At 44.2% G+C, this 24,063-nt stretch overlaps 1 protein-coding gene across 2 annotated transcripts in view; it reads left to right on the top strand.

The window, feature by feature from the left end:
* The window catches only part of LOC144491665 (calcium/calmodulin-dependent protein kinase type 1-like), a 211,840-nt gene that overhangs the window by 148,622 nt on the left and 39,155 nt on the right, over positions 1-24,063 (top strand). The window contains exons 1-2 of one of the 2 annotated variants that reach the window (XM_078209827.1): positions 11,298-11,328; positions 17,173-17,247. In XM_078209827.1, coding sequence (XP_078065953.1) covers positions 11,300-11,328; positions 17,173-17,247 — 104 coding nt within the window. In that variant the 5' untranslated portion in view covers positions 11,298-11,299. Of the gene's footprint in view, positions 1-11,297; positions 11,329-17,172; positions 17,248-24,063 lie in introns of those variants that run through there. The other variant, XM_078209825.1, reaches the window with a different exon arrangement.

Raw genomic sequence — 24,063 nt, 5'->3', positions numbered from 1 at the left:
TTGTATAGCTCCCCCCTACATTAGCTCCAGCTGTGCCATAACAATTCATAGAATCATAGAATTCCTACAGTGCAGAAAGAGGCCATTCAGCCCATCGAGCTTGCACCGACAACAATCCCGCCCAGGTCCCATCCCTATGACCTCACCTATTTACCCTGCTAATTCCCCTGACATACTAATGAGCAATTTAGCATGGTCAATCCACCTAACCTGCACTTCTTTGGAGTGTGGGAGGAAACCCACACAGACACGGGGAGAATGTGCAAATTCCACACAGAGTGACCCGAAGCTGGAATTGAACCCGGGTCCCTGGTGCTGTGAGGCAGCGGTGCAAACCACTGCGCCACCGTGCCGCTCCTGTGATTGTGCCAGATTATCAAGATGCAGCAGAATTAAGAGTGAGCGGATTGTTATGTTGCAGGCTTTAACCACACGCAGCAGCTAGGCAAGAATACCAGAGTGGGCAGAGCCACAGGTAACCAGGCAACAAAGATCATAAAAATGGCAACTCCTTGACAGCCAAAACATGACACAACTTAATGGTACTGTTTTCTTTTGGGTTGTCTGTCATTGCCTGGGAAGGGTTGGTATGTCGAATGGCAGCTCTGCGTTTTGCTGACCATGGAATTGGCTAGTTAGTTTTGCAACAAGAGTGCCCTCTTACTGCATGACTTTCCAACTGCAGCTGCTGACATGAAGTTGCCCAAATAACCATTGTGTTTAAGTGATGTGTCTGGTAACCAATGCAGCTGAACTGCGATGGCCTTCCAATTCCTGTGCTGGCTGAAACTAGTCATTGTACTGACCCTGCTCTACATTTCATTCTGATGTGTAGCGAACATAGCTTAACCTCTTAGCACTAGTCACGTGTAATATATGTATTTTAAAACTTCATTTAAAAATAGAGTCATAAGGATTACAAAATGGGGTGGCACAGTGGTTAGCACTGCTGCCTCACAGCTGGGTGAGGGTTCAATTCTGGCCTTGGGTCACTGTCTGTGCGGAGTCTGCACGTTCTCCCCGTGTCTGTGTGGGTTTCCTCCAGGCGCTCCGGTTTCCTCCCACAGTCCAAAGATGTGCAGGTTAGGTGGATTGGCCATGTTAAGTTGACCGTTAATGTCCCAAGATACTACGGTTAGATGGATTAGCCATGGTAAATGTGTTACAGGTTTATGGAGATAGGGCGGGGGGAGAGGGCCTGGGTAAGATACTCTGTCAGAGAGTTGGTGCAGACTCGATGGGCCGAATGGCCTCTTCTGCACTGTGGGGATTCTATGATTCTATTGACTATTGCCTGGCACAGCCAGGCAGCTCCTGCCACCCTTTGGCATCAGCTTGCCCCCTCTGTCCTATCCCTGTGATGTTCAATTTTAAATCAGCTTAGACACCTCGGTGACTGCGACATCAGGAACTCAACTTATGAATATATGTATGTAATATTTCCAAATCATTGATACATTTGCTTTTGAACAGTAATGATTTTTCTTTGCATGTGTCTGAAGGTTAGTATAGTTGTGACGTCTCCTCTAACTTGTGTGAGCAGCAACCAGAACCAGAATACTGAGTTGTTAGTTTCTATTTGAATGGTTATTTATATGAGTGTGATTTTTTTTTAATGCTCCGAGCAAGAGGATTGAATCGTTCTGAGGCCTGTGATTCAGATGATGATTGTTTGTAAGAAAATGTCATTGTCAAATTGATTTATTTACAGTCACGCCAGCCACAACTCAACACAGAGCACTGAAAACTGATGTTGGGTTCAATCTCACCTGGTTTGAAAAGGGTGCTATCCAGTTAATTTTAAATTGCAGCTACTCAATGCCCAGATGTTGAGTATCTCCTGGTCATTGGGGCAACACGGTGGCACAGTGGTTAGCACTGCTGCCTCACAGTGCCAGGGATCCGGGTTCAATTCCAGCCTTGGGTCACTGTCTGTGCAGAGTCTGCACATTCTCCCCGTGTCTGCGTGGGTTTCCTCCAGGTGCTCCGGTTTCCTCCCACAGTCCAAAGATGTGCGGGTTAGGTTGATTGGCCACGCTAAATTGCCCCTTAGTGTCAGGGGGATTAGAAGGGTAAATACCTGGGGTTACGGGGATAGGATTTGGGTGGGATTGTTGTCGGTGCAAACTCGATGGGCCGAATGGCCTCCTTCCGCACTGTAGGGATTCTATGATGATCTATGATTGTGTAGAAAGGAAAAAGCTGTGAGGAGGATTACATGCGTGTTATTGAACCTGTTGGATTTGTTTTCCACTCCTGCATTGGAAGGTGCCTGGGATGGAACATTTAAGTTGTGAAGAGAGGTTGGGTCGTATTGCGTTGTTTTCGTTTGGAGCAGAGAAGACTGAGGGGCGAACTGATTGAGATGTTCAAGATTAAGAGGGGCATGGACAGGGTGGATAGGAAGCAGCTGTTTCTCTTAGTTGAAGTGTCTATTACGAGGGGACACAAGTAAAAAGTGAGGGGTGGGGAGGTTTAGGGGGGATTTGAGGAAAAAAAATTTATTCAGAGGGTGGTGACTGTCTGGAATGCGCTGCCTGGGAGGGTGGTGGAGGCGGGATGCCTCACATCCTTTAAAAAGTACCTGGGTGAGCACTTGGCACACCGTAACATTCAAGGCATTGGGCCAAGTGCTGGCAAGTGGGATTAGGTGGGCAGGTCAGGGCATTTCATGCGTCGGTGCAGACTCGATGGGCTGAAGGGCCTCTTCTGCACTGTCGATCCTATGATTCTGGAAGGGAAATCTGACTGGTTTTGTAAGAGACCTGTAATCCTGCTCATTAGATTTTCCCTCAGTCCAATTGACAAATGTTTAACACTGAGATAGGCAAAAAATTATCCCTAGTTTTCTTGGTGTTGATGTTACAGAGGTGTACAAAGATGGTTAAGGTTAGATGTTAGCTTTCAGTTGTGAGACTTACAGGAGGGAGTGAAGCTCAATCTAGTATAAAGCAGTTTAGGATTATATCAAGGAAAAGATCAGCGCACACACACGACACACGCACACGCACGCACACACACGCGCACGCACACACGCACGCACGCACACACTGCTTCGTATGAAGTAGGAATCATTTAAAAAACAGTTAGAGGTTGCATTTTGGGCAATGTGCAGCCCGTCAGGTAGGATGAATTGAGATGGGCTGAATGGTCTTTTTCATCTTGTAGCAATCAGCACTGGTTTGAGACAGGCTTCCCTTCTGAGCGGATTGAGGAAGACACTGTGTTAGCAAAAGTTGGACTGCTGTATGTAACGTTGCTTTTCAATCTCAGTGAAGTTATTACTTTTCGTTAAGTCTTAAATTGTGAAGAACCCTGAAAGAGGTTTGAAAATTAGTTGGTCTCAGAATAGTTTCTGAATGGCGAAGAACACAGCCACGAATCACAACATTTGTTGAAAAAGGACTGGTGTCACAAAACAAGAATTAAATAGAGAAATGGTGGCCCCCCTCTGAGACTTCATAAAATCCCTACAGTGCAGAAGGAGGCCATTCGGCCCACCGAGTCTGCACCGACAACAGTCCCACCCAGGCCCCATCCCCGTAACCCCACGTATTTGCCCCGCTAATCCCTCTAACCTACACATCCCGGGACACTAAGGGGCAATTTAGCATGGCCAAATCACCTAACCTGCTCATCTTTGGACTGTGAGAGGAAATCGGAGCACCCGGAGGAAACCCACACAGACACGGGGAGAATGTACAAACTCCACAGACACAGCGACCCAAGACAGGAATCGAACCCGCGTCCCTGGTGCTGTGAGGCAGCAGTGCTAACCACTGTGCCACCATGCTGCCCAAAAGTGGGGCTCTTCCAGGATGTGAACCCTGGACCTCTCGCACCCAAAGCAAGAATCATACCACTGGACCAACAAGCCACGCTTCATCGACTGCGCCGATTACCTGAGTGCTGTCAGCTGCTACCTGAGAGCACATTGCAACATTTAACGCTATCAATGTCGAAACCCGCATGGGCTTCAGAGATTTAACACAAATCTGCAGAGAGCCACTGAAAATGGTGCCACGCGAACAAATCTTTCCTGCCAGTTTCTGAAAAGGAATCCTATTTCATCCGAAACCTGTTTCTCTCTCCACAGACGCTGCCAGACCTGCTGAGTTTGTCCGGCATTTTCTGTTTTTATTTCCTGCCAGCTGTTTTAGAACCTAGCAGAAAATTGAAAGTGATCGGAAGAAGAGTTTGATTAGTCAGCAACTATTGAGTGAGGTGAAAGTAGCCATTTCTCTTCATGCTTAGAAACAATTATAATGGGCGGGATTCTCTGGGCTCCCCGGGACGTGTTTCTGGGCGGTGGGAAGTGGCCCACCATTGGATGATGGCAGGATCCTCCAGTCCTGCCGCTCTCAATGGGATTCCCATTGAATCCCCCCCTAGGGGTTCGCCATCGGTGGAATCTTCTGGAAGAGCCAGAACATCCTATCCAAAAATTTCAACTTTGAGGATCAAAAGAATCCGGAACGAGCTGTGATCATGAGTGTCTATGCAAAATTAAAATAGGACATCACGGTGGCGCAGTGGTTAGCACTGCTATCTCACAGCGTCAGGGACCCAGGTTTAATTCTGGCCTCGGGTGACTGTCTGTGTGGAGTTTGCGGGTTCTCCCCATGTCTGCGTGGGTTTCCTCCGGGTGCTCCGGTTTCCTCCCACAGTCCAAATATGTGCAGATTAGGTTGATTGGCTATGCTAAATTGCCCCTTAGTCGGGGGATTGGCAGGGTTAGGGGGATAGGGCCTGGGTGGGATTGTGGTTGGTGCAGACTCGACGGGCTGAATGGCCTCCTTCTGCACTCTAGGGATTCTGTGATTCTAAGTAAATGAAATCAATCAACAGATGCTGGAATCTGAAACAAAAACAGAAAAATGCTGGAAAATCTCAGCAGGTCTGACAGCATCTGTGGAGAGAGAATAGAGCCAATGTTTCGAGTCTCAATGACCCTTAGAATAAACGGAATGAGTGAACTCATTAATAACTGATGAATATTTTAAAGACGGTGAGCTGATTTGCATTGCCGAAACAAACAATGGGATTAAAAGGGAGCATTTTAAGCTTCAAATCTGATAAAATTATGATGCAGTTTGTTAAAGCAGTTTCTGATATTTCTGCAGGTTTTGGCAGCAGAAACTAGACTAAGAAAATCACAATTTTCTGTGTTCGGCATTCCAACAGAAAGCTCTTCAAATTTTTGTTATTGCTCCACTACCATCAAACCATCCAAATGATGCAAGGCCACCTTGACATCATTAACACATTGAAGCATGATGAAGAGTCCATCCAAATAGGAACATGAGGGTAGCCTTGGGAAAGTACCTGAAGTGGCTGGAAGTTAATTTGACACTTGTAGAAATCAAAGCGTACTCGAAACGTACTTCCTCCACTCCTTCACTTGTAATTCCAAAATGTCTACATAAATAATTACCGCAAATAACGTGAGGGTCAGGGGGATATGTGGATGTTAAATGACAATTGGAGGCTGATTATTGGAAAATTCTGTTTGTTGAGAAGTTGGGTAGAATAATTGTAGATTGGGAGGTAGGAAGTTAGAATTGGGTGTTTGTAACATTGTAAAATGCTAGGGGGGGGGGAGCATTGCGTGGTCCCCTTAAAACGTGGTGCTTTTTCTGTGTTTAGTGATTTAAAATACAAACACATAGCCCCAAACTGAAACATTAGTATCGAAAGGCCAAGCAGCAGTTTTTACCAAGACAACAGGCTTTTGAATTTAATTTAATCACTTAGATACCAAGAACCTATTAAATTTAAATCTGATGGTTTTGATAACCGAGGACCAATCCTATTGTGGGAAATATTGTAGCGGGGTCTAAAACTAGAGGGCATAGGTTTAAGGTGAGAGGGGAGAGATACAAAAGGGTCCAGAGGGGCAATTTTTTCACTTGGAGGGTGGTGAGTGTCTGGAACGAGGTAGTAGTAGAGGCAGATTCAAATTTGTCTTTTAAAAAGCATTTAGACAGTTGCATGGGTAAGATGGGTATAGAGTGATGTGGGGCAACCGTGGGCAATTGGGACTACTTCATGGTTTAAAAAAAAGGGCAACATGGACAAGTTAGGCCGAAAGACCTGTTTCCGTGCTGTAAACCTCTATGACTCTGTCATCATGGGTATAAAAGAAGGGGGCAGTGGGACAAAGAGGGAAGACCAACTACCACCTGCCAGAGCTCTCAGCTTCCTCTCTCTCGCTCTCGAGAGAGAGAGAGAGAGAATAGCTGGCTCTCATAGCTTCATCTATGTCTGAGAGAAAGTACCATCTAGATAGCAAAGGTACCAAAGAAGAAAGAAGTTCCAGACATTAGAATCAGCAGAGAAGGCCCAGAATATTCCTGAAGACACAAAACCTGATTGTAATTTAGAGAGTGACTAAATTAAATTTTTATAATGAGTGAGACTTGTATTTATTTGAACAGCGTACCATTAGAATCTTGTTTTATTCGGGAATAATTAAAAGTTAGAAAGGATCTATTCGGTTTGTTAAAAGTTTGGTTAATTTGTTCACTGTTAGATAAATACATTGTTATGTGTTGATTTTAGAGGGATTTATTTGTATTTAACCACTAGAAGTTGCAGAAGAGCAACCACCTCACACAAACGTTTTACAGATTATAAGGCGGGGTACTCCTTTTTGGATGTTTCTGTGTTAGTTCGCAGATGGAGAGATCAACCTCTGCTTTATAGCAGATTTGAACATTGCTATTTTGCTTTATAAAAATACTCATCCTGCTTAAGGGACAAAACCAGTCCATCATGTGAACTTCTATAGCAAGAAGATATAATTATGAGATTAAATACTGCTAAGACTCTGAGATATATTGAAAGGCTTAAGTTTCTATTGAAACTATGCAAAATTAAATATTAGTTCCAAGAAATGTAAGTATACTCCTGTACATAATCAGTAAGATTGAGTGCACATGAAGAAAAATAAGTATTGGAAATAATTACATTACAATATACATCAGTACAAATTATTCTTTATGATGAAAGTTCTGAGAATGGGTATCATAGATATTCCTTTATTTTAGTAAGTTTAGCCTGTGAACCATCTGCACAGCACAAATCAGGGGTGTAATGGAATTCTCTCAAACGTGCCTGGTTGGGTGCAGCTCCAACAACACTCAAGAAGCTTGACACCATCCAGGACAAAGCAGCCCCGCTTGATTGGCATCACATCCACAAACATCCACTCCCTCCACCACCGACGCACAGTAGCAGCAGTGTGTACCATCTACAAGATGTACTGCAGCAATTCACCAAAGATCCTGAGACACCACCTTCCAAACCCACGACCACTTCCATCTATAAGGACAAGGGCAGCAGATGGATGGGAACACCACTACCTGCAAGTTCCCCTCCAAGCCACTCGCCATCCTGACTTGGAAATATATCGCCGTTCCTTCACAGTCGCTGGGTCAAAAACCTGGACTCAACCTTTTAGTTGGCGGGGTGTGGGAGATAGGCAGAGAACGTTGTGTCCCATAAAACCCAGCCATTAACTGAGGTGGTTCAGGAAGGTAACTCAGCGCCAACTTCTCAAGAGCAAATAGGGATAGGTAATAAATGCTGGCCTTGCCAGCGGTGCTCACATTCTATAAATGAATTTTTAAAAATGCAAGACCTGGTATTGTGCAACAAGATGGGAGTAATTCATGATCTCATAGTGACGGCAGTGACCATAAAAAGTTTGAATTTTGCATTTGGTTTGAGGGAGAGAGGAGTCGGTCTGAGATTATGTTTTTATGCTTAGTGGTTAAAAAAAAAGGGTGGCCGAAGGGCCTGTTTCCATGTTGTAAACCTTTATGACTCTGTGACTTGTATAAGGGCAATTCTGAGGATATGAAAGCTGAGCAAGCTAAAGTGAATTGGCAAATTAGGTTAAGGGATTGGTCAATGGAGATGCAGTGGCAAACATTTGAGAGGATATTTGATTTGATTTATTATTGTCACATGTATTAGTATACAGTGAAAAGTATTGTTTCTTGCGTGCTATACAGCCAAAGCATACCGTTCATAGAGAAGGAAAGGAGAGGGTGCAGAATGTAGTGTTACAGTCATAGCTAGGGTGTAGAGAAAGATCAGCTTAATGCAAGGAAGGTCCATTCAAAAGTCTGATGACAGCAGCAGGGAAGAAGCTGTTCTTGAGTCGGGCTGTTCTTGAGTCGGTTGGTACGTGACCTCAGACTTTTGTATCTTTTTCCCGATGGAAGAAGGTGGAAGAGAGAATGACCGGGGTGCGAATAATTTACATTCCAACGAATAAGAAAAGGGACAGAGCCACCATCTGTGGTTGACTAGAAAGGTTAAATATATTATCAAGCTTAAAGAAAAAAGCATATAATTATCCAAATATAGGTGGCAGGTCAGAAGATTGTTCAGAATATAAGGAACTGCAAAGGATGGACTAAAAAGATTAATAAGGAGGGGGAAATGTATGAGAGAAAGCTCGCCAGAAATATATAAACAAACTGGGTGGAATTTTATGACGTCATCGCACCTGTTTTGTGGCAGGAAAATGGCAGACAATCGGGCGTGATGCGACTAGCAGGAATGGTGCCCATTTTTGCACCCATTCCTATTTTACCAATAAAAAAAATTGGCACAATCGGGAGCCCGCCCAAAGCAGGTGAAATGTCGATTTGCATTTATTTGCATTCATCACAATGTAATTAGCAAGCTTCACTCCCAATATTCCCAGTTCACCTGCCTTAACCGTCTCTTTCACTGCAACTAGATCAGTCAGGGCAACACCTCAAGTATAAAAGTTGCATTCCATATTGGATTTAAATCTCTCCATAGATGCTGCCAGACTGGCTGAGTTTTTCCAGCATTTTCTGTTGTCATTTCAGTTTCCGCAGTATTTTTGCTTTTATTACTTTGCCTTCATAATCATTTCTGAATATGGTTTTGAGTTATGTCCTTAATAAACAGTGTCTGATGGTGCTTTTCCAATCCTGACACGCACCAAAGGCAGAACTCTGCAAGCCCAAGGGCTAAACTCTTATTTGTGATGTTTATTAAGCTTTAATGAAGTAATCATTTTTCTTTGAAACTTGGATTATAAAGACCTTTAAAAGTTCAAAACACATTTCTTTGTTGACTAAATGTACTTAACCACTGATACAGAAAATAAAACTGACAGTCCACATTCACCTCTGTAACTGATTAAAGAATGTAGTTTCGTCTGTTTAACCCATAACCTTGAGGTTTGTGTGCTTTACTTAGATTAAATCGTGGTGGATCTTGTCACTTGATGATGTGACCTAGAAAATTTTAGTTTTGACACAAGTTATGTTCCAGGAATATCAGCTGAAGTTGCTTTTACTTTGATCTTGGAATTGTTCCATTGTGCCTGGTTCCTAACACACAAGACTTATGCAGCTTATAGATTCCCTAACCCGGGCTTTTAAAAGGCCCTGGTCTTAAAGAAGGGGTTTCCAGTGGCTAGATTTGTAAATTGTGGCATATAGCCCAAGCTACCCTAGCATCCTTCTTGGGGAAAGTGTGAAAACCACTTCAAACAGTCTCACAGTTATCAAACTTTTTACCAAAGTTACTTTTTCAGCAGAATTCTACCTGCTTGACTGAACCACGCTCTTTTAGGCGTGACCACTCAAAAACCTCTCTGACTTGGACTGCTTCATTGACACCGCTTCTTCTCATGGTTCATTCCCTCCTCCTGAGACTGCTGTCCACAGGATTCCCAAAACTGTAGTCCTGCCTCTAGGCACTGTCCAACTTCCAACTCTTTAGCAGATTTTTGGCTTCACTATGCTGGCACTGCCCTGGGTTTCTCCAAACTCCAGCCTTCCAGCTGCCCTATACTTCAAATGGCTCACCTGGGCCTGGCATGGAACCAACAACCTTCTGCCACCCTCATCCTGCCGACAGCTCTCAGGGCTTCTTGTGTGAGCTGCAAACCACTTGAGGTCCAAAGAGAGCTCTCAGCTGCACGGGGTTTTACTGAGCCCTGACTGCTTGGAGCTTGCAAACAGCAGTGCCTTTTCGGTATGGAGTCCCTTCCCCTGTTGCAGAATCATAGAATCCCTACAATGGAGGCCATTCGGCCCATCGAGTCTGTACCGACCACAATCCCACCCAGGCCCTATTCCCGTAACCCTCATTTATCCTGCTAATTCCCCCTGACACTAAGGTCAATTTAGCATGGCCAATCAACCCTAACCCACACATCATTGGACTGTGGAAGGAAATTGGAGCACCCGGAGGAAACCCACGCAGACACGGGGAGAAAGTGCAAACTCCACACAGACAGTGACCCGAGGCTTGAATTGAACCCGGGTCCCTGGTGCTGTGAGGCAGCAGTGCTAACCACTGTGTCGCCCCTCATACTCAGATAAATCGAAAGCGTAGAATCTTCTCAAGCTGCACCATCTCCATGATGAAACAACCTTTCAGGGTTGACTGAAAACAAATGCTTTTAAACTAATTTGGCCTAACTCCCAGATCAAAACATCTCTCTGGACCGCATTTCTTTGCAAGCAGACATCATCATATCTTCAGTTCTCCAGCTAAGTAAGCCCATCTGCTTTTTTCTATGGTTCGTGTCTCTTGTATTCTGACATGAGTAACCTTCTGAACTTCATTTTCTTTTGGGTGCTCCGGCAACCTCATTTTAGTTACCTACCTTCACAACAAGTATCTTCCCGGGGGCGGCACAGTGGCACAGGGGATGGCCTGGTGGCACAGTGGTTGGCACTGCTGCCTCACAGCACCAGGGACCCGGGTTCAATTCCAGCCTCAGGTCACTGTCTGTGTGGATTTGCACGTTCTCCCTGTGTCTGCATGGGTTTCCTTCAGGCGCTCCTGTTTCCTCCCACAGTCCAAAGATTTGCGGGTTAGGTGGATTGGCCGTGCTAAATTGCTCCTTAGTGTCAGGGGGGTGTAAGCAGGGTAAACAATGGGGTTACAGGGATAGGGCCTGGGTGGGATTGTGGTTGCTACAGACTCGATGGGCTGAATGGCCTCCTTCTGTACTGTAGGGATTCAATGAATTAAACATCACCTCTAAAATAGTAACATGAACCATGAACTAGATATTCCTAACAAGATGGTGTAGGTTTTTATGGTAATGTTTAATTTCTTTCCCTATTTGGGAGCTTGGAACCTGTTAGTTTTAGAGCAGCAATGTTTGCTGTTGCGCATTATTTGCGTACAGACAGAGTTTTTATTCTGCTGTGTCTGTATAATTATCATCAAGTGGTTACCCGTACTTTGTAAAACTTGAACCTTCAACCTCTTTTACTGCCTGCTTGACAAAATGGCATTTGAATTTGTATGGAATTTGAGGTAAGATAATGGATCGTCTCTGACTGAAGGGCCACTTTGGGTTTTAGACACAGATAAACCTTTGTCACTCCAGACTCGGTTGCCTTGCTAGTCTCCCCTCTTCCACCCCCCCTTAAACACCAACCTGTCGAGATGTTGTTACCCATGTACCATTGCGCACTTATCCCATGTTCTCCATTACCCCCAGCCCTCATGAAACTACATTGGCTTCCCCCTGCCCAGTGCCTTTGATTCCCCTACAGCCTTACCCCATCCTCTCCCTGTGCCCTCCTTGAGTCCTATAGCCCTCATCCTTAGCACACTCTTCTCTTCACTCTGGTATTCTCAGCTCCTCAATCTCTATCCCTACGACTGGCAGCAGAGCCTTCAATATTCTTCAATTCCTTATTTAAACCTCTCCATTTATCTCTCATTAAAGAAACATGTCCAAGACCTATCTCTTCATTATGTTTTTGGTCATCCCCTCCTCATATCTCCTTTCTTGGATTGGCATCACCTTTCCATATGCCTTTTGAGGAATAATTTGGGACATTTTATTATAGTGAAGTCATTGTGGTGATATAAACTAGTGACCGTTAAAACATTAAATATGGTACATCATCATACCACAGTGTGTTCTGTTAAATGTTAACTCTTCTAACATGTGGAATACATATTTTACCTATTTTAGCCCAGTGGCTCAGCTTAATAACCAAGTGAAGTTCCGGATTCTGTGCCCGATCCAGGCTCAGTTATCTGATTTCAACCCCGGAGTCAGTTGAGTGTGTGCCTATTGGCCCAAGCACTCTTGAGTTAGAGGTAAAATTGGTACATATGATCTAACTAACTTCTTACCGGAAGTATCTGTGTGGGAACAGACTCTGTGATGGGAGTCTGGACTCAATGGTTTACTATAGGCTGGATTTTAGGCCGCTACTGGATGTGGTTTTGGTTGGGGAGGGAGGGGGGATGTTGGGTGGGCACATAAAATAGCCCACTGCTATCCCACCCACTCCAGACCCAGTTCCCATAATATGGAAGGGGTGTGTAAGGCGTCCAGTAGCCTGCCCACTTTGGTGGCCAATTATTGCTCACTTAAAGCCCTCAATCCACCTCCACTGTCAAATAGACTGGGCTGTGGCAGGTGGATGAGAGTGAGAGGATTTTTTTCCACACAAGTTGGTAAAAAGACAGGAAAGAAGGGGGGATAGAGGGGGAGACACATCCTTGGAAGATGCCCTTCGTGCTTCCGCAGTGCCCCTTTCTAGGATTGTTACCCTTTGTGCCTCCTTGCCTGACCTCCACGCCCGACCTCCCCCGATCTCCAATCAAATTGACAGCAGTTTGCGAGGGCGGGACTTCCTTCCACTGAGAGAAGGAGGTGTGAACCCCAGCTCGTTAATGCCATCCCTGTGGAGGCGGCCTTTGATAAAGTTGGTCAATTACTCGCTGACTTTACTTCTGCCACCCCCCCACCCCCACCCCCACCCATCCCACCGCCTCCTGCCCACACCCTGTCACCCTATGAAATTCAACCCCATATATCACTCCAGAAGCCCACATGTGATTTGGGCATTTGCCATGGAACTTTATCCCATTGAGGAGCCAACACCTCCTGGACAGGAGGTAAGAAGAAAGTGTGAGGGTTAAACACAACCATTTTGCTACATATGGGTTCAGTGTAGCATTGTCATCGTCTGGCATGGGGATACTCTGGGACGTAAATACGTCAGACCTAGCCTGACATTCCAGTGTAGAATGGAGGGATTCCGATTGTGTCAAATGTACCCCCTCTCAGATGAAACGTTAAACCAAGCCGGTTTCCGTTTATTGAACTGGATGTAACCAATCCCAGGGCAGAATTCGAAGGGGGACAGGGAACTTTCTTGGTATCCGATCACTCGACTAAAGCCACCAGAAGCTGATTGGCTGGTCACTTATCTCACCTGTTAATTGGGGAGCTTTGCCATGTGGCAAATTAACAAACAGCAGTAATTACACTAAAGTGAGTTATTGTGGGCAAAGTGTTTTGAAACATTAAGGTGCTGTATAATAGTAAGTCTGCTCATCTTTTATTTAACTCCTCTTGGAGTTGCCACTGAGACGCATGCTAACTATATTCAACAAAATGAGTGTTTCTCCTTTGCTGGGCCTGTATTGTACAGGGACATGTCTAGGCACTGATTGAGAGAAACACGCAGCATAACCAAGTGTGAATGGCTCTTATGTATCAATGGGAATTGCAGTGACAGATGCACATTTTCAGGTGATTTAAAACTTGGGTCCCTTACTGATGAACTGCATTATGAGGACCAATGGGGTAAAGGCATAACAGCAAGTAGTTGAGAAGTTTTGTTGTCTATTCACAGTTGGTTTCTTTAATACTTGGATTGTCAACATCAACATGGTTTTGACTTGTCTCATGCCATTGGAGGGATGGATTGGAGTTGAGAGACATCTTACTAGGGTCTCACGATGGCCCAGTGGTTAGCACCGCTGCCTCACAGCGCCAGGTACGAGGGTTCAATTCCAGCCTCGGGTGGCTGTGTGGGGTTTGCATGTTCTCGCCGTGTCTGTGTGAGTTTCCTCCGGGTGCCCCGGTTTCCTCCCACAGTCCAAAGACATGCTGGTTAGGTTGATTGGCCATGATAAATTGCCCCTTAGTGCCAGGGGGATCAGCAGGGTAAATACATGGGGTTACAGGGATTGGGCCTGGGTGGGATTGTTGTCAGTGCAGACTTGATGGGCCGAATGACTTCCTTGTGCACTGTAGGGATTCTATTTTTCTATTTTATGAGAACACACATGCAGTATTTCTCATCCTAGTCCCAACTCTTGATCATGAATTATCTTCTGTTCAATAACTGGCCACTGATCATAATAAGACACTGGTCATGTATTTTCTTTGGTGCCTGACACCAAAGTGTAAAGTTTATTCAGCTATTCAGAATTTCCAGAAAAATCACAATGATATCCGGTAGGAATAAAACTGCTGAGGTAACGGTGCGGGACTAATGTACCGACTGTCGTTAATTCTAGATCTGTTGTTTTTTTAAAGTCTTCCAATACACAAGACATATGTTTAAAGTTTTAAGTTTATTTATTAGTGTCACATGTAGGCTTACATTAACACTGCAATGAAGTTACTGTGAAAATCCCTTTGTCGCTATACTCCGGCGCCTGTTCGGGTACACGGAGGGAGAATTTAGCAAGGCTAATGCATCTAACCAGCACGTCTTTCGCACTGTGAGAGCAAACCGGAGCACCCGGAGGAAACCCACTCAGACATGGGGAGAACGTGCAGACTCCGCACAGACAGTGAACCAAGGCTGGGAAATCGAACCCGGGTTCCTTGTGCTGTGAGGCAGCAGTGCTAACCACTGTGCCATCCTTAAGTTGCACAAGGTTTGAATAGTGTTACAGAGTTTCCTGATACTGTCTAGGTCTGTCTTAAGTTCACTCCTGTGCTGATGAGCAAAATGTGCATTGAATGAATATGTAAACTGTGGTATTCTTTCCATTGTGGCTTTCTATGCGCTGAGTGTTATCGCAGCTGGTTATTGCAATGTGCTTCGACACTGGCATGGGATTGCTTTTAAAGCAGGTAGCAGGTTGCCTAACGCTTTTGAAATCAGATGCAAAGTGAGGAAAATTTTAACCAGCCTTCTGCTTCCACTTCCCTGAGCTCTGATCATCAAACAACCTTTACAACAGAAATCGTCCCTTTCAACTGCAAAGAGAATTGTGCCTTGGGGGTTCAAAGTTGCTTGGGTTATCGAAGATTCCTCTCAATTCTGATTCTTTGCTACGTTAATAATGATCATAATTGTGGACTGCGTTTTTGTGTGGGAAGGTGTCAGAAATCGGAGCTGCAGGGTCTGTGAGTCAGTGTGGCGTGCTGTTTATTTGCAGTTTAGAAAAATATGATTTTAACTCTTTCAACACTGGTCTCTTGAGGAGAATTGCCTCTGCTATTCTAATGCTTAAGATAATTACAGCCAATGTTTTTCTCCATAACGTTGCAAATATAATATGTAGGAAATTATGAAATTAACAGTAATTACAAATAAAAAGGGATAGCACGGTGGCAAATGGCTCGCACTGCTGCCTCACAGCGCCAGGGACCAGAGTTCAATTCCAGCCTCGGGTCACTGTCTGTGTGGAGTTTGCACTTTCCTCCTGTGTCTGTGTGGGTTTCTTCCCACAGTCCAAAGATGTGCGGGTTAAGTGGATTGGCCGTGTTAAATTGCCTCTTGGTGTCCCAAGATGTGTAGGTTATATGGATTAGCCATGGGAAATGTGTATGGGGTATTGGGATAGGGTGGGGGAGAGAGCCTGGGTATGATACTCTGTTAGAGAGTTGGTGCAGACTCGATGGGCTGAATGGCCACTTCTGCACTGTAGGGATTCTAAGATTCTAAAAAATAACTTTCCAAACACAGTTATCTGCACAGCAACATCCTTCGGCTTTTGATTGACCATGTGGAGGCAAATATAATATGTAATATATGATAGAGGGCAGTTAATGGTGGGGCATTGGGAAGCGTTACAGAACAAAGAGATCCAGGGGTACATGTTCATAGCTCCTTGAAAGTGGAGTCACAGGTGGACAGAGTGGTGAAGAAGGCATTTGGCATGCTTGGTTTCATTGGTCAGAACATTGAATACAGGAGTTGGGACGTCTTGTTGAAGTTGCACACTTGGAATGCTGTGTGCAGTTCTGGTCACCCTATTATAGAAAGGATATTATTAAACTAGAAAGAGTGCAGAAAAGATTTACTAGGATGCTACCGGGACTTGATGGTTTGAGTTATATGGAGAGGCTGGATAGACTGGGACTTTTTTCTCTGGAATGTAGGAGGCTGAGGGGTGATCTTATAGAGGTCTATAAAATAATGAGGGGCATAGATAAGGTAGATAGTCAATATCTTTTCCCAAAGGTAGGGGAGTCTAAAACTAGTGGACATAGGTTTAAGGTGAGAGGGGAGAGATACAAAAGTGTCCAGAAGGGCAACTTTTTCACAGAGGGTGGTGAGTGTCTGGAACAAGCTGCCGGAGGTAGTAGTAGAGGTGGGTACAATTTTGTCTTTTAAGAAGCATTTAGATAGTTACATGGATAAGATGGGTATAGAGGGATATGGGCCAAATGCAGGCAATTGGGATTAGCTTAGGCGTTTAAAAAAAAGGGCAGTATGGACAAGTTAGGCCGAAGGGCCTGTTTCTATGCTGTAAACCTCTGTGACTCTATGACTATGACTCTATGAAATGGAATATAACACCCTAAATAGGATGAAATTTAAAGTTTATTTATTAGTGTCACAAGTAGGCTTACATTAACATTGCAATGAAGTTACTGTGAAAATCCCACAGTTGCCACACTCTGATGCCTGTTCAGGTACACTAAGGGAAAACTTAGCATAGCCAATGCACCTAACCAGCACTTCATTCGGACTGTGGGAGGAAACCGGAGTACGTGGAGGAAGCCCACGCAGACACGGGGAGAATGTGCAGACTCCACACAGACAATGACCCGAGCCGGGAATCAAACCCGGGTCCCTGGCGCTGTGAGGCAGCAGTGCTACTAACTTACGAATAATGATCAGATACTGGGCGGTGGTTAGGAACGCTTCTGGTGCTTGAACCTTACATCCGGCACACTTAACCAAGCGTGTCCCTCGTGATTTACCACATTGCCAACTATTCCCGCTGTAAATGCAGAAAACTGCTAATTATTATGTGGAGGGTTCTGCTCCAATGTTTGATCTGCTTTGTTGGGTCACGGGAGCTTCATGCTGATGTCTTAACTTCTTCTTCAGGTACAATGGAAAGGGGTTAGTCCTAATTAAATCTTATTGCTTCTTTCAGAATCAAACACCCAAACATAGTGTCACTGGAAGATATTTATGAGAGTCCAACACATCTCTACTTGGTGATGCAACTGTAAGTATTGATTGCACATTTCACACATCTATATAGTAATTCAGTTGTAACTACCCACCCACTGTAAGTGATGTTGCAAATTTAATGCTGACTATTTAGTGTACATGGATCTAGTAATACAACTATCAATATTTATCCAGTGCTAAGTATCCATTTTGCCTAGACCTGGAAATACAGCTGTTAAGATCCTTGCAGTGTAAGCTCCCCATTGTCGGTGTACACGAGGAATGATCCTTCCAATGCAGAATATTTATTTGAAGTATTTACTTTAACGGGGCGGTGATGGCCTAGTGATATTATCGCTAGACTATTAATCAGCTAACGTTCTGGGAACCCGGGTTCGAATCCCGCCACGGCAGATGGGAATTCAATAAAAGATATCTGGAATTAAGAATCTGCTGATGACCATGAAACCACTGTCGATTGTCGGAAAAACCCCATCTGGTTCACTAATGTCCTTTAGGGAAGGAAATCTGCTCTCCTTACCTGGTCTGGCCTACATGTGACTCCAGAGTCACAGCAATGTGGTTGACTCTCAACTGCCTTCTGAACAAGGGTAACTAGGGATGGGCAATAAATGCTGGCCAGCCAGCGACACCCATGTCCCACGAATGAATAAAAGAAAATTTGAAGTATTAGTCTTTCCCAGCATAGGATGTAAAATAACTGGAATCAAGAGCAAAATTTGCATGGTATGTATTTTGAATAATTTATGTAAAATAGATTATATATAGGATAATGACAAGTCTGAAATCTGCTGCAGAATCGCACTGTGAGGCTGAATAACGCTCTGAATCATGAAAACATCTTTGTTTCCTACCTTGCTCATATTATTAATGTGCACATGTTTGAAAGGAGTATTACGACGCTGATACTGACAACAGGTTTTCTATGATGGTAGATTATAGTGCGACTGAACCATATAATTAGACAAATTGTGACGGGATTCATTTTGTGGCTTTGTGTTGCAGAATGACTTCCAACACTTTCTGTACTTGCAGCTTGTATTTTTAATATTGCTTCCGTACAAGGAGTTGAATTTCTATCCACCTAACTTAATGGGCAACCCAAGCCGGTTTCCAGGAATACAAAATTGCCTCAAACGTGACAAATGAGCATGGAGTCATAGAGGTTTACAGCATAGAAACAGGCCCTTTGGCCCAACTTGTCCATACTGCCCTTTTTAAAAAAAATTATTTTCCCTCCTTGCTACCCAGATATGGTAGTGATGTGTAGTGGGTGCAGGTGTGGTAGACCCTCACTGATATGATTTTGGTAAATTATCTGAGGTCTGAATGATCTTCATCATGCCTGCTTTGGACTACATGTATCCATTGGGGTAGATTTTGACTTTATGCAATACTTCAAGATGGCTGATAGCAAATCCACAGCCTGCTGTACATCACTTTGCAATTTTTTACCAATGACTTCAATGGAAATAACAAACACTATTGCACAAAGTCAAATCTGCCCCATTGTGCAAGGGGTAGACATTTGCACTTTTTGGGTATTGCTGAAAAAAAGATACAACTGTCAAAGTTTTTCACCTTGCACTCATCAGGACGGACGCAAGAATGCCAAATTTCAAAGGGAACAATGATTTATACGGCATGCTGAAAAGGGATTCTGATTGGTTGGGAAGTCAGTTCTGATTGGTTGAGATATTGCCATGGCAAACGTACTGGAGAGTTATCGTCCTCCATGCATTTGTTTGTTGAAAAAAGGTGCAATGTCCGGACATGTTCTTTTTGTTTGCAGAACACAGATCCCTCGATATGAATAATTGTAGCTTCTAGCTAGTGTAAGTGAGCTACGTTGCCACCCTGACTGATAGTCTTAAATTGGTTGTTAGTGTAATTCTTCACCCCTATGCTCCTACAAGTCTGGACACCTTTCAATGATTACCCTTGGTATCAAGCCCTTTTTTTAATGGACTTTTAGTTGGCAATTGCTTGGGAGTTTTAATGAGGGAGTGATGCCCCAGTTATGCTCTTCCGCATTTAGTTGACCTTTTATCTCCACTGTGCGTGTTGTGTTGAACTCGCTGTGATTGAGCTCGGCTGCATGCTAAATGGCTCACTAATAGGTTGCCGTCGGTTCTGCTTTATTATTCATTTGTTTTGATACTTGAAAAATCGGTGACCAACGTACCCAGCGATGGTTTGAAAGAAGTTGATCTGCATTAACACTGCCTACAGGTTAATTTGAATAATACGATCGCTTGAAGTCCTTGGGAAAGCTCTGATCTGTAATGTTCACGGGCTGTTTCTGCGTGCGGTGGGAGTGTGTGGGTTGGGTAGTGGGGGTCGAAGTTATCTTCTCCTGCGTTGCTCCACAGGGAGGAAGTTAGAATCTATGACCTCCACTGGCTTGTGAGTGCTGCTGACAACTAATTACAGTGTGGGAGAGGGAGCTGTAGACAACTTGTGCTGTACACGTTGACATTTGAGTCATTGGCCCCCATATGACTTAACAAGAATCAAGAAAAACCGACTTTTGACATGATATTTTTTGCCATTTCTTTTTCGACAGGTTTCAATGTAAATTACAACTTTTTCTCCTTATGAGAATCTTTCATCCTTGAATGAAAGTGGAACAAGGGAGCTCCTTTAACCCTGTGAGGAGATAATTCACATGAAACCTTCTTCCCGGGAAAAACCATGCTCCAATGGGGTTTTGTAATTCCACCAGGGCTCCCTCCAAGAGAGGCTTACTTCCTTAACCCTACAGGAACATAGTGCAGTTAGAGTAATGTCAACTCATGAGGGGACGCTTTGCTGAGGTTTTGGAATTCTAAAGGAAATAGAGCAGTTATTTTTAAGTAATGAAATATGAGATAAATAAATCAGAAAATATTGGAAAATCTCAGCAGGTCTATGAAAAGAGAATAGAATCAACCTTTCAAGTCAGGATGATCCTTCATCAGTGCTTCGTTTGAGATCTTTTACCCACATCTTCCACATCAAACCACAAGTTACCGTGTACATCTCTTATAGGTCCTACCTTCTCAGTAGGTCCTACCTTTTCCTTAGTTATTCTCTTGCTCTTAATGTATTGATAAAATATCTTAGGATTTTCTTTGATTTTACCAGCCTGTATGTTTTGTATCCTCTCTTTGCTTTCCGAATTTCCATTTTCACTTCGTACCTGCACTTTCTACACTCCTCTAAGCTTTCCACAGTATTAACTATTTTGTGACTTGTTTTATCTTCGCCTGTATGCTTCTGGGTAACCAGGGGGTTCTAGATTTGGCAGTGCCACCGTTTTTATGTGTGGGGAGTTGTCTGCACTGTGCCTGTAGAATTTTGCCTTTGAATACCTCCACTGATTTGACACAGTTTTTCATTCTAATAGCTGTATCCAGCCCACTCTTACCAGTTCAGCTTTCAGCTTTGTAAAATATGCCTTTCCCAATTTAGAACTTTTACTCCTGTTTGCCATTTTCCATAATGATGCTAAGTCTAACTATATTCTGGTCACTGTCTCTAAAATGGACCCCACTGCTACTTCATCCACTTACCACGCTTCATTTCCCCAAGACCAAACCTAGAATTGCGCCCCCTCTCATTGGGCTTTTAGGTGTTGGCTAATAAAGTTCTCTTGAAAGCCGTTCAAGAATTTTGCACCCTCCGTACCCTTCACACTGTTCGTACCCCAGTTGATATGAGGGTAGGTGAAGTCGCCAACGATTATTGCCCTATTGTTCTGGCACTCAGAAATCTGTCTACATATCTGCTCAGCTAACAGCCTTCCATTATTTGTGGGCCTATAGTACGCTCTTGGAACTGTGGCCATTCCTTTTTTATTTCTGAGCTAAACCCATTGAATGAGTTGCCCTTTCGCCTCCCTTACCCGGAGTCAAAATCCTGGAACTCCCTCCCTAACAGCATCACGGACTGCAACAGTTCAAGAAGCCATGCTTCTCAAGGGCAATTAGGGATGGGCAATAAATGCTGGTCTTGTGGGTGGCACAGTGGTTAGCACTGCTGCCTCACAGTGCCAGGGACCTGGGTTCGATTCCGACCTTGGGTGACTGTCTGTGTGGAGTTTGCATATTCTCCCTGTGTCTGCGTGGGTTTCCTCCGGGTGCTCCGGTTTCCTCTCTCACTCCAAAGATGTGCCGATTAGGTGGACTGGTCATGTTAAATTGCCCCTTAGTGTCCAAAGATCTTTAGATTGGGGGGATTAGCGGGTAAAGATGTGGAGTTACGGGGATGGGTGGGATGCTCTGCTGGAGAGTCGGTGCAGATTCGATGGGCCGAATGGCTTCCTTCTGCACCATAAAGATTCGATCATTCTAGCCCACATCCCGTGAATGAATTTTTTAAAAATCTGGATTCAAATATAATAAAGCCAAAATGGTACAAAAGTCCACTTCTGGTTGTGTAAAATAATGTGGACAGCCTGAAAACATATGTACAATGATAGACAGGAAAAGATCCTTTGGTTCATTCAGTCTGTCTCAGTATTGTGATATCGGTCTGTACACATTCCAGCCCACCCAAGGCTATGTGGTCTCCAGGAAGAGGCAGAACAAAACCGATTAAAATTCCAGACCAATTTATGATGGGAAAATAAATCTGGGAAATTCCTCCTTCAATCCAAGCTGCAATTGTGTGGGTCCCCGAGTGAGTCTTCCCGATGAGTTAACACTAATTGGTGTTGTCGTTCTCAGTGAGGGAGGATGGAAAGTGCACAGAACTCTCAGGGGAGGGAGATTATGAACTGGTTGTGGTGGGAGTTTGACTATCCCTGAAGGCTGCTGTAGACCAGGGGGTACATACCGCCTGATGAATAATGGCAAAGCTTTAAGGGAACAATATTCTTTAACTCCAAGGCAGAAGCAGAGATGGGATTAGAATAAAGCTCCAGACTGGGAAGGGAGACTGGCAGAATGATCTTTTGAAGTATTTTTGTTGCCTTTGTGAGTACAGGTGAAATCTGTGGGATGGGCCCTGTTCAAACAAATCACTTTGTAATCATTATCTTTGGTGTCTGTAATAACCATTGCATTTTGCCTCTGATATTGCGAACTGCTTATTACAGTAATGTTTTTCCCATTACCTTTCATGCCCATCTCGCTATTCTAGGCAGCACGGATCAATTTGCAACCTCATTCACCTTAATAGAACCCAACTTCGAATGTAGTTTAAACAAAATTGTGCTGAGCTGAATGATCGGGGTGTGGATGGAAGTTATGATTAGATGTAGACCATTAATCTGCCTTTAATAATTTAATTCAGTCTGTCGACTTCAGAATGAGTGCAATTTAACTGCAGCCTGGATTAATGAAGATGAATGGATATTACCATTGAGTGGGGCTGCTAATGGAGCCTGCTCAGTGCTGTCAATGTGAAGGGAAAACTGGGTGCAAAGTACATTTAAGGAAGACATGACAAGGAGATGAGTTGAGTACAGCCTGTCCATTCCACATTTGCCTCTCCCCTCAGGCTCCTGTTATCTACCAGCTCACCCTTGATGTGATGATCAGCGTCCTAAACAAAGAACTGGACAGCACAGAAGAAGCCCATTTGGACGATTGTACCTGTGATGGGACTTAGAGCACCCTCTCCAATGTGTCTGACTCTCCGTGTCTTTGTTCATAGCCCTGGATATTTCTCCCTTGTCGGTTTCTATCTAAGTTGCTGTGAATCTGCTTCCACCACTTTACCAGGTACAACTGGACCATTCTGGATCCTGGCAAAGTCCTCATTGATTTTTGATTTGATTTATTGTTGTCACATGTATTAGTATACAGTGAAAAGTATTGTTTCTTGTGCGCTGTAACACAAAGCATACTTTACATAGAGAAGGAAAGGAGAGGGTGCAGAATATAGTGTTATAGTCATAGCTAGGGTGTAGAGAAAGATCAATTTAATGGGAGGTAGGTCCATCCCAAAGTCTGATGGCAGCAGGGAAGAAGCTGTTCTTGTGTCGGGTTGGTACACGATCTCAGACTTTGTATCTTTTTCCCAATGGAAGAAGGTGGAAGAAAGTATATCTGGGGTGCGTGGGATCCTTGATTATGCTGGCTGCTTTTCTGAGGCAGTGGGAAGTGTAGACAGTCAGTGGATGGGAGGCTAGTCTGAGTGATGGACTTGGAACTTGACTTGGAGAGTTTGGCTGTAAAATCCTCCTCCTAGCAGTTGTGGAGGAAGTATTGCTTTCACAGCCAGACCCTTTCTTGACATACTCTCTCTTTGTTCGAATGTCCTCTTCCTTTGAGCATCTATTTCTTTGATCTTGGCTTTGTTCAGGTTTCATCCCCGAATTGCTTTTCCATCTTTCATCCCTCTGAAGAGATTAGATGTTCTTGTTGCCTCTGTTCAGGGCGAGGCTGTTGACAGAACCTGAATGATCAGCAGGCTTGAGAAACACTGTATATTGAGACAGGCGGCATGTGGCACAGTGGTTAGCACCGCTGCCTCACAGCGCCAGCGACCCGGGTTCGATTCCCAGCTTGGGTCACTGTCTGTGGAGTTTGCATTTTCTCCTCGTGTCTGCGTGGATTTCCTCCGGATGCTCCGGTTTCCTCCCATAGTCCAAAGATGTGCGGGTTAGGTTGATTGGCCATGCTAAATTGTCAGCGGGACAAGACACTGGCAACTGATTTATCACATTGCAATGAGATTTTTACATTGGTGCTCAAACTCGCAGAGATCTCCTGGCGCGGTGGACAACGACTCTACCTCCGAGCAAGAAGCTCTGGGTTCAGATCCCACCCCGGGACTTGGTGGCCAAGGAAGGTGTGTTCATTTATGGCCAAACAGATTGAGTATGTCAACCTGCAAATCCTCGAACACACCAATGGCTGCA

The sequence above is a fragment of the Mustelus asterias genome, chromosome 3, assembly GCF_964213995.1.
Source record: "Mustelus asterias chromosome 3, sMusAst1.hap1.1, whole genome shotgun sequence".
In the NCBI taxonomy this organism is placed as follows: Eukaryota; Metazoa; Chordata; class Chondrichthyes; order Carcharhiniformes; family Triakidae; genus Mustelus; species Mustelus asterias.
Note: the sequence above shows the minus strand (reverse complement) of the source record. Positions and strands in the feature narration are given on the sequence as shown.